We start from the raw sequence: 10,349 nt of genomic DNA, 5'->3' as shown, positions 1-10,349 counted from the left end.
AAGGATCCACACCTTTCTTAGAATTTATGAGAATCCAGCATGACGACCAGGAGTGGAGCTTGTTTGATCAAAGGACATCTTCTTAATCTGCTAGATAGATGCTTTTTCTCTTTTAACTAGACCTGCAACCTTTTGTCACTTCGGATGGGTAAGGGCGGACCTGCTTTAGCTCAAAGCCAGGTTCATGTGTTTGACTACCTCCACTTTTTCAGAGGGGTTTCTTGTACATTTCACATTTCAATAAGAATCAGGGTGGTTACGCCTCCCCTTTTCATCAAAAAAAAAAAAGAATAGAAATGATTGCTCGGTTAAATACTTTGTCACTCAAGTTGAAAGTCCCTGGTTCAATATTGAAGATAAGTGTTGTTAGTCATATTCAATCGGACATCAAAATTTCTATCCTAGTCTAATCCGAATCGGATGCAAAAGTGGACACAGTTGGACAATATCCAACTCATATTTTGTGAGAACTTCACGTCTCTAGGGATACAGTTATTTGCTCCAGGAGAATTATGAGTATAGCTAATGAACAATCAATCTTGCCGTGACAACTTGCAAACAATGGAGAAAGGATGCTGAAAGAATCAGAAAGGTATTTGTATTATCAACGAAAAAAAAAATCAAGCCATTGATACATTAATGGAACTGTATGAAACCTACGACACCCAGAAACAAGGCGCGCACGTACTTGGGACCAAACGTGGCCACCTTTACACTTAGCAAGTGGAAAGATTAGTATGAAGGGTGTCGTAAGGTGAAGCTCTAAATACATTATGGAATCAGATGCACACCAATTTATTTCTCTATAAAACTCAAAAATGCAAAAAGGGAGAAAGAAACAGAAAACGTGAGTGAAGAGCGGGTAGAAATTATTAACTAGATAGAGCTGCAGTTTGCGTTGCTGGGGCAGGGCTATCATTCGTCCAGTCCGACAGAATTCTCTCCCACAAGCAGAACTCCTCGAAGCAAATATGCAGTCTTGGATCACTTATGTTCCGCTTCCAGTGTCCATCAGGATAGCTTGCCTTCTCAGCCTGCCTCCGATCTCGTTCCAATATTGCTTTCCGCAGAGACGTAAGAAGACAGAAGCGCTGCAGGTTCTCCGGCATCATATCATGCACTTTCCACCACCTTGCATGCGCTTCATCACTTGCAAACTGCTGAAATCCGGCATCATTCCAGTTGCAATCATAGTCACGGAAGCATAGCCACGGTTTCAGCCCCAAGTAGTGAAGAACGTAGAGAACCGGTGGTTCAGCCCCCAATAACTGAGTCTTCTTAGCTCTCACGCGGTCACCATTCCAAAAGAACTTCAAGAAGTTCATGTACTTTGGCATACGGTGCCACCATGTAAAGATCTCATTCAAGTAACCCTGGTCCCCGCCATTGTAAGATTCGATCTCATTGATGCGTTCCATTAACAACTGGAACGTGCAATTAGAAGGCTCGATGACCATCACACCAGAGTTGAAGAGAGTTGCATTGTTTTCAGTGGCAGTTATTTCTGGCATGGTGAATAAGAAATCAATGTTTCTTAGGATGAGCATGTCAGCATCAATGAATATAATCTTGTCATAGTCTGTAAGCTGCCAGAGCCGGAACTTGCTGTAGTTCCATTCATTGTAGGCATCACGCTTGGCCTTCGGGTTGCGGATCCTTTGGATGGTTCTGACCTTCCACCCTGCAGCTTCAAGGCCACTTCGGTGATGGTTGCTTATTGTTTCATCAACTAGTATTACAAGGTCCTTTGTCGATCCTGTTAAACGTATGCTTTGAGCTGCAGTTATTGCACCACAGACATAGGCATCTGCAGAGTGAAGTATTGTAACATATGCTTCACGTTGTCCAGTCTTTGAGCGTGGCCGCACTGTGGGCATGACAAGCAGCTAGTGAATCTTACGGTAAATTCATCGTGAAAAGAAAAAATGTACAAATCTAGAAGGATAGAAAGAACCAAAAACAAGCATGGGTAAATGAACGTTACAAGGCAAGCCATTTCAGGTATTCAGAAAAATTTGAAATTTAATCACTGAAATCTATGTCTGGCAAAATTGTTAAAAGATCAATGATCAAGTCCTAATAATTTTGAAAGATCAATGAAATAAGACAATTCAAGAATTCGATATATATATATATATATATAAAGGGATCAAAGTCCAGGTCTTATCTTTCAAGATGCAAAACCAACATTGCATTTCCCATTTTGATACAGAATCTGCAGAGAAGGAAGGCAAAAGAAGATAATCAGACTGACCTTTTGCTTTGAGCGGAACAGCAAGTTCACATGATCCAACTGGAAGCTGAAGCTTCTCCTTTAGTGTACTTAAGTTAGGCCTATACAGCCACACATTTTCTTCCCGTTTGACGAGGTCTTTGCAAGTGAAGAGATTTGGAATTGGGAAGCAATCAGTTACAAAAAGAACATGAACCGGATACTGGCGCTCCACAGAAGACGAAGCAAGTTTCGCTGCAGCGAGCTGCAAGTGCAACCTTGCAACATCTCTTGCCCACCGCCCTGCAGACCTATCACAAGGAAGCTTAACTGCAACAAGGTCAAACTGTGAGCCTCGAGGAACTTCCGGTGCAGGAAGAGATGGACAAACAGGCACTGCGAATTCTTCTTCCTCATCAATCCATTCAGGATATAGAACCTCCCAAGTAAGATTGCTGTTGGCATAATCTAGATGTACAATATTAGAAGTGCTTGCCCATGGCAAAATCTGCTGCCAGTAGATGACCTCGGTAATGTTAAAATTCAGTAAGCCAACATTGAGATTTCTTTTCATGCCTGCCACTTGTTCTATAATTTCTGATGTTTGTGACCAGTTGACATCCAAATGTGACATGTATCTGGAATCTGAAGTCATGCTGTCCCATATCCACCCAAGATCTAGAAGGCCAGGCCTGCATTCCCATCATCAAACATCACTTAAGAATTAGATGTTTCTTCGTAAGCTCCATAAGAATATATTATTAGAACAAAATTAGCATTTTGCTGTTAGTTTCGCTGTTCCAAAATTAATTAGAGTTTGTTTACGATGTTTTTTTCTCAAAAATTTTGTTCCCATATGAATATATAATTCTAATCCAGGTTTTAAGAACCGCCAAAAGGGGCACCGGTACATGCACTGTGTGTCGGTAAGGGATGCAGTCCCATACCATGTGTCATTAGCCACTACCATGCCTGTTTCTAAAAAACTGGTGCACCCTCCAGTACCAGTTTTTGAAACCTTGATTGCCATCTCCGAAACAGATCTAAACCAAGTAGAGCCGATTCGTGCAAAAAAGGACATACCGAGAAACAGACTGAAGGAGACGCTGATTATGCACTCTTGAAGTGCACAGAAGTGTCAAAATCGTGCCACATATAATGATAGCCAACATAAGTTTCAAAAAATGAAAGTTGCAGCTTGAACTCTTTTCTGAAACAATGATGTTGAACTTGTCGACCACTTTAAAAGATCTGCTTCGTCGGGTTCTTTTGCTTGCATCATCATCACTGGCTCAAGGCATTCATAAATCAATTTAGTCATTCCAACAGGCATGTACAAAGAATCAGATGTACTAAAGGGAGGTGAAGGCAGGTGAAAAGTGAGAAGCAATAAAAACTGCAGAACATACAAACATATCATTACCATGGATAGCATAAATATTTGAACCATCTTTCACATCAGGCCAAACCGGTCAGAAACCAGATTTATAATCGTGCATGCCCAAGCTTATAAGTTGAGGAACGTGAGGAGATTTCAAGTCCATCTGTGTGTCGTTTTCTGTTCTTAAGAAACTTATGGGCTTAATTCTAGCTGGTTTTCTTTAGGTTTGGGTCCAAAAGTTGAGCTCATAAAAAATATAATTAGCATGCTAAGAGGATAGGCGCGTACAAAACTAGAAGAGGAGCAAGTTGTTGTAGAGTAAGGGGTCAGGAGGGTTGGATGTGTGATTTGGCCAGTTGTGCCTTATAAATGAGATTCCTAAAAGTGAAGCCCCAAAGATGAGCACATAGCCTCATTCATTATCGATCATTTGTGCCAACCTCCTCTCCTGTCTTCTTTCTTTCTTGTAACAATTGCTTTCATACATTCTTCTGAATATTCTTCCATCCTAGCAGTACTCTTTAATTTTTTCTATAGCCCAATCCTTTGAAAGAGATTTTGATGAACCGATCTCTTCAGGCAGAAAGAATTTGGCTACATTGTTTTCAGGTTTAGAGGATCATAGTGCATGATCTAGTAATATTGCATGACAGCCAAGTCACCACCGTCCTCAAGGTGGCTTCTCAAGAGCCACAAGAGGGGTAATTTGAACAACAATTGCACCAAATTCAATTGTCTGAACTCGGAACTAATAAAGCATCAAAAGCAATATAATCATAAACCAAGCAGCAAGGTGCATTTGAGCTCAACATACAATTTATTAAAAAAAAGAACTACTAGACTCTGCCTAGATGTGTTAAATCTCAAAATGATGATCAATCCATTTTCTTATTCCACAAAAGTTAAAAATTGTGATTTTTAGCGAGCCTTTGATTGTTCAGAAGAGGAGCTTCAAACTTACAAGATGATAGAGGGGAATATAAAGAACTTGCAATTCATACTAAAAGTACAAATTAGCAAAGGAATTTGGTCAAATTTCATTGCGCAACCAAACACCAAGTTGACTAAAATCATCTTTTAATTTCTGAAAAATGCCTGGGTATCATGGTTCTTGTGCTAGAAACAAACCTAGCAGCTAAAGATGAGAGCAATTCTATATCTAGAAGAAGAATTGCAACATGGCCTATACATAAATCCATAAAAAGGTTCTTCCTTTCCTGAGATTCAGATATTAAGGAAATATCAAAAACAAGTGAGAAAAAGGACGGAACTAACTATCAGGGAGGCCAGTAAGAAGAAAGAAACAATACAGACAAGAGGTGGCAAAAGTAGCGAAACAAGAAACTCACTCTGTTTCCACTGACATGTGCCAGGCTTCCAAGTTACGAGTTGATGCGTCCATAAACCTTCTCTCACTGATCAGGCCACAACAAAGGAAGTTATCATCTGATCTCCAATCCACACAAGAACCCATGCTCATGTGAGAATATAGACAGCCATGGACAAATAATTCATGGATCAAACAAAGAGTGAATATACAATCATTGTCACGCTCTCAATCGAGCGCGTAATAGATGTTAAGTACGCCCGCAAAGTGAACCGCACAAACAAACAAGGATGTGTGAATAACAAATCTAATCATTTTATAATAATTTTAAACCAATAACAAGATAACATTAATCCATGAGAATTTAGATCTACTAAATGCTCCAAACCATTGAGCATACTCTTCTTCAGTGCCGCAGCTAATTATTGTTTAGAATTTGTAAATAGAGAAAGAAAAAAATAATGAGCCATGCTAGCCTGATAAGCAACATAACACTACAGAATGGGTTAGAGCATACTATTGGATAACAAATCAAACATAATAGCGTATCATTGATCGGAATGAATTTTATTTTTATAAAATTTTAGAGACTACTACTTATTTTTCTTTTCAAAAGTATATTTTTTACAAACTATACTAAACCTAACATTTGACTATAGTCACATAACCTAGTGATGTGGATTAGATAAAAGATAATAGATAACAAATAATGATGCCCAAAAATCACTAATCTAATCGGATGGTGTGGTGTTGAAACTAGTTTCAACATCATCCTCTAGAAATCCAAAATCTCATGTTTTGCACCCGCTTCTCCTAGAAAGAGAGCACTTGGTATGGGGTGACCATCCCCAAATCAAGGATGATATTGGTTAAGGTGACAAGATCGCTATGTTTGATTATACCATATTAATTCTACATAGTAAAAAAAAAGTGATCCCAAATTAGCTCTGCTCCTCAAATCACTGTCTAACTCAGTGATGGAAAACCTATCCTTAAGAATGGGTATCTAAGATCACTCCAGAGCAGTGATATTGGGTTGAAATTTGAAAATAAAAATATCCTTTGATCTAGAATTTTTTCTCTCTATACGATTCGAGCTGGCCTACTTCAAAGATATTCTAGGTATTTATAAATACTGGCCTAAGCCATTATGATTTTGCTGATTATACTAATCCAACATATGAATCTCATAAGATTTTGAGCTTAATCATCAAAATATGCTCTAAATAGTTTCCTCATCCATACTTATGGATTATTACATAGCATATCAAATAAGATGATTTTGTCATTCAAATCTCCAAATAAGAATCATAAGTATTTAAGATCACTTAAGAGGCATTTGGTATAGGATGATTCATCCAAGATCAAAGATAATATGGATACAGATGATGAGATCATCGCATTTGATTGTACTTTGATGATCCTATATGGTAGTACTTTTAAATCATCTCCGCTCTTCAAATCATCCTGCAATTCAGTAATGGAATACCCATTCTTAAGGTCAAAAATTCAAGATCACCCTTAGATAGTGATCTTAGATTAAAATATAAGGATAAAATTACCCCTCAATCTAGTAAAAAAATTGGTATATCAAAATCTCATTAATATATTATATATCAATATCGTATAAATAATATTATATTATATTTGATATTATATATTATATTTATGATATATATTACATGTTAATATATTATTAATCATATTATTATCATATTATGATTCAATAATAATTTTAAATTAGAGTAAAAATATCTTATGGTACCTTATATTTATATAATAGAATCAAATTACTTCAATTTGTATTATTTTTTTAATCAAAATAAATATTCATATTAATAAATAATATATTATAAGTATAAATAAAAATATTAATTATATAATAACAATTAATATATTTTATAAAATTAATAATTTATAGGACTAATAAATATATTTTTATAGAATCTATTAATTATTAATATATTAATAAATATAGAAATATTTATTTATAATATATTATATATAATTAATAAATATATTTTTGTGAAATATATTTTGAGTAGTCATGATATTATATAATTAGTGATCTTGAATTTTTATAAAATATTAAATAGGTTACTCATATATACTTGAAGATTTTTGATCTCTAAATCATGGCCTATCAAATATCATGATCTTAGATCACGAATGATCTAATTACTATAGAATTTGAATTACCGATAATCTTAGATCATCGTGATAACCCCATTTGAATCACGAAATGCTATCTTAGAAGATCTCGGTTCACCAAACGCCTATCAACGTATTCGTTCTTGGACCGCCATTTCCTCTAGCATCGCTGAGACAGTCTCCGACCCGCTTCTCCCTCTCCCGCTCCGATGGCGCCTGAACTGGAACCCCACCCCTTTCTCCGCTGCCGCTGGCGAGCCCCACCACCACCCCATCTCTTTCTTCACGAGGACCTACCATATCCGAGCCCCACTTCCCTCTTGGCCTCCTCTGCTCGTCCTCTTCGACCGCCCCAGCGCCCTCTGCTGGCTCGACCGGGGCTACGGCTCCCTCCTCGACCTCAAGATCCAGGTGTACGGTCGACGGCGCCCGCGAGCTCATGCGCGGCCGGAACGGCAACACCTCCCCCCCCAGGCCTACCTTAAGGGGCAGTGGGGCACTCAGGTTTAATGCCAATAACCATCTAAGATTTGTTTTTTTTTCCCCTCCCCCGCTTGCCTGACTTCTGTATTCTTATAGAATTTAACTTTCTTGAGAACCAGTTTCTTATACATGTGAAAATAGAATAGTCCAGTTAAATGTTATGTTTCTCTTGTCCGGTTTCGCCGGCCGGAGCCATGCAGGCCGTAAGCCCACGCATGAGTCAAACCAACAGGGGAAACACGAGAAATACTTTGTGCACCGGTGGTGGTGCAGCTCGCACGGAGCCCTATAAGCCCACGCACACCATCTATGATGATTAGCTTCCGCATAGAGTCAATAAAAATAAAATTTTTATGCTGTATCTGATTCCACACATAAGTCAATCAACATGGATGATGCGCACATCGCCCGTGGTGCACAAAATATTTCTCAGTGAAACACACAGTCATACAGACCGTCCGCCCACGAACGAGTCAAACCAAAATAAATTTTATCATCATTTTTTTTTCTCCCCTCCTTTTGCCATCTTTTTCCTATAATTTTTTCGATCATTTTCTCTCTCTAATTTTTCATATAATTTCTCCTTTCTAAATCTTAAAAAAAAATTCTTCTAATAACTTTGATCAAATAAGATACAATTAGATTTTATCATTAATTACATTCTATCATTTGAGTATACTATTTATTCATAATTATTCTATTGGATATCATAGATCGAAACAATCAATGCATAATGAAATTGTAAGAATGATAAAAGGCATGCCCCTCATGTTTAAAACAGTAAGATTTTAATGGATAAAATGTAGAAAATAGGGGTAAATGCAAAGCAAGTGTGGCATGTCATATTTAATGATTTATTTTAATTTATACCATTATGAATTATCAATGGTCCTTTTCTTATTTCAGCATATAAATTATTTTTAAAAAAATAAATTTCAAAATGATGATCTCATCCATTTTCTTATTTCAAAAGTTAAAAATTCTTAATTTACTGGGCCTTTGGTTGTTCAAAAGAGAAGATTCAACTTATAAGTTGAGAGAGAGGAAAATATCAACGACTTGGAATTCATATTCCAAGTAGAAATTTGGAAAGGAATTTGGTGAAATTTCATTGCGCAACCAAACACCAAGTTGGCTAAAATCATAACCTTTAATTTCCATAAAAATCAAATAATATCATGATATTTGTGGTAGCAACCGACCTAGCTTCTAAAAATGAGAGCAATTCCATATCTAGAAGAAGAATTTTAACATGCCCGTTAACAAAATCCATAAAAATGTTCTTCCTTTTCCTCAGATTCAGAAGACTTATGCTGAACAATATCAGATATAACGAAAATATCAGAAACAATTGAGCAAAAGGAAAAGAAAAAGGATGGAAGTAAAAATCAGTGCAGACCAGTAAGAAGAAAGAAACAATATTATAAACCCAGTGGCTTCAACAGCAAAAGAATGACAGAGCAACTAGAAACAGAGAAGAGGCAGCAGAAGAAGTACAGAACCAAGAAACTCACATACCAGTGGCGGGCTTCCAAGTTTTCAGGTGATGCACCAATAAGTCTTCTCTTGGTGATCAGGCCGCAGCAGAGGAAGTCATCATCTGATCTCCAATCCACAAAAGAATCCATGCTCGTGTGAGGAAAATATGCAGCCATAGACAAATAATTCACAGAGCAAATAAAGATTGGATATGCCCAGACCGACGTGTGGGATAATCGCAAAAAGCTATTACCAAATAATGGAAGACTATCTAACGAGACCAATAATTTAAAGGAGAGAGCTGAACAGTTGAAACAAGGATCCACAAGAAATAATAAAAGTACACAGCAGATGTAAAGAATGGATCAGAAAACAAATATACAAGTGCAAGACGGACAGGGGTTGTCTTCAATGGAGAGATGGTCCACAGATTCTATAAAACTAATTAAAAAAAAAAAAGTTACACATCACCAGATTAAAGATTAAAAAAAAACCCAGAAATTCTCAAACAACAGTAAGAAACCCCATTAAGGTGGACCCAGAATGGAAGCAGAACTTAGACAGCAGGAGTCCTGCAGCTCGAAAACCCACAGAAATCGAAGCAAAAACAGATTTTGAGAAGAAAAACAAAGAAATGGATTTTTGAAACCCCAAAATCCCACGAGAGATGAAGCAGCAAAGCATCAAGGGGAGAAGGAATGATTCAATACCAGGAGAGATGAACACCCGAAGAAGCCAAGAAAGAGAGAAATAGCGAACTTCTTCCAAACTGGAGGATTTGGTTCTTTATATTCTGGTGGAATTTTGTCCCTTTTTATTTAAATTTTTGGATCGCTCCTCGTCTCTGTAACATTTTTTTTTTTTTTTTTGTTTTTTTCCTCCCCTTGGAGAAGTTGTTGCGAGGAGTTGTGGAAGTGTTAAGATATATAGGAGGAAATGAGCCGAGTGCCAGGTTGGAGAGAAACAGAGGCGAGGAAAAGAAATTAAGTACCTTCATGGTATGTTATTAGGTGAGCAAGCACATAGGACAAAGGTTAAATATATGGAAATTTTAAAACAATGAGGCTAATTTTATACCGAATGTCACCGAATCATCGGCGGCTCCTCGCTGTTTTCAAATGGTTGGTCTTCTTTTACTCGACAAACCATCATACCGTATTTTGTATAATTTTTTTTTTATATTTAATCATCTGCATATGGCTTCAAATCTATGACATGCGGAGTAGATGCCAAACCCTATTCCACACGACTACTTAGTATAACTTTCAAAATATAATTTTTTATAATATATACTGATGGATGGATGGAAAAAATTG

General features: G+C 37.1%; 1 protein-coding gene across 9 annotated transcripts; it reads right to left on the bottom strand.

Annotated features, from left to right (window-relative positions):
- Positions 1 to 571: 571 nt before the first annotated feature.
- LOC140850763 (UDP-glucuronate:xylan alpha-glucuronosyltransferase 1-like) lies at positions 572 to 9,936 on the bottom strand. Of its 9 annotated transcripts, none has more exons than XM_073242419.1 (6): positions 9,744 to 9,936; positions 9,069 to 9,159; positions 4,943 to 5,039; positions 3,296 to 3,499; positions 2,255 to 2,904; positions 572 to 1,867 (listed from the first exon to the last, which is right to left on the bottom strand). In XM_073242419.1, exons 3-6 carry the CDS (start codon positions 4,993 to 4,995, stop codon positions 873 to 875), a joined length of 1,902 nt encoding a protein of 633 aa, XP_073098520.1. In that variant the 5' UTR covers positions 4,996 to 5,039; positions 9,069 to 9,159; positions 9,744 to 9,936; the 3' UTR covers positions 572 to 872. The 9 variants fall into 9 exon arrangements, with proteins under 9 accessions (XP_073098520.1, XP_073098521.1, XP_073098519.1 ...); XM_073242420.1 differs by having other exon boundaries at positions 4,943 to 5,008; XM_073242418.1 differs by having other exon boundaries at positions 9,073 to 9,159.
- Between the last annotated feature and the right edge of the window lie 413 nt (positions 9,937 to 10,349).

This window comes from Elaeis guineensis, chromosome 8 (genome assembly GCF_000442705.2).
Source record: "Elaeis guineensis isolate ETL-2024a chromosome 8, EG11, whole genome shotgun sequence".
NCBI classification, from domain to species: Eukaryota; Viridiplantae; Streptophyta; class Magnoliopsida; order Arecales; family Arecaceae; genus Elaeis; species Elaeis guineensis.
The sequence above is the reverse complement of the archived record's forward strand: the minus strand, read 5'-3'. Positions and strand labels throughout refer to the sequence as shown.

Bases quoted from the DNA above. Each gene is read 5' to 3' on its own strand.
- LOC140850763 (XM_073242412.1), bottom strand. From the start codon at position 5,073: ATGAGCATGGGTTCTTGTGTGGATTGGAGATCAGATGATAACTTCCTT. The intron at 3,500-4,942 runs GTGAGTTTCTTG...GCCTTGAGCCAG, and splicing joins CACATGTCAGTGGAAACAGA to TGATGATGATGCAAGCAAAA. The intron at 1,868-2,254 runs GTCAGTCTGATT...TCATGCCCACAG, and splicing joins TGTTCCGCTCAAAGCAAAAG to TGCGGCCACGCTCAAAGACT.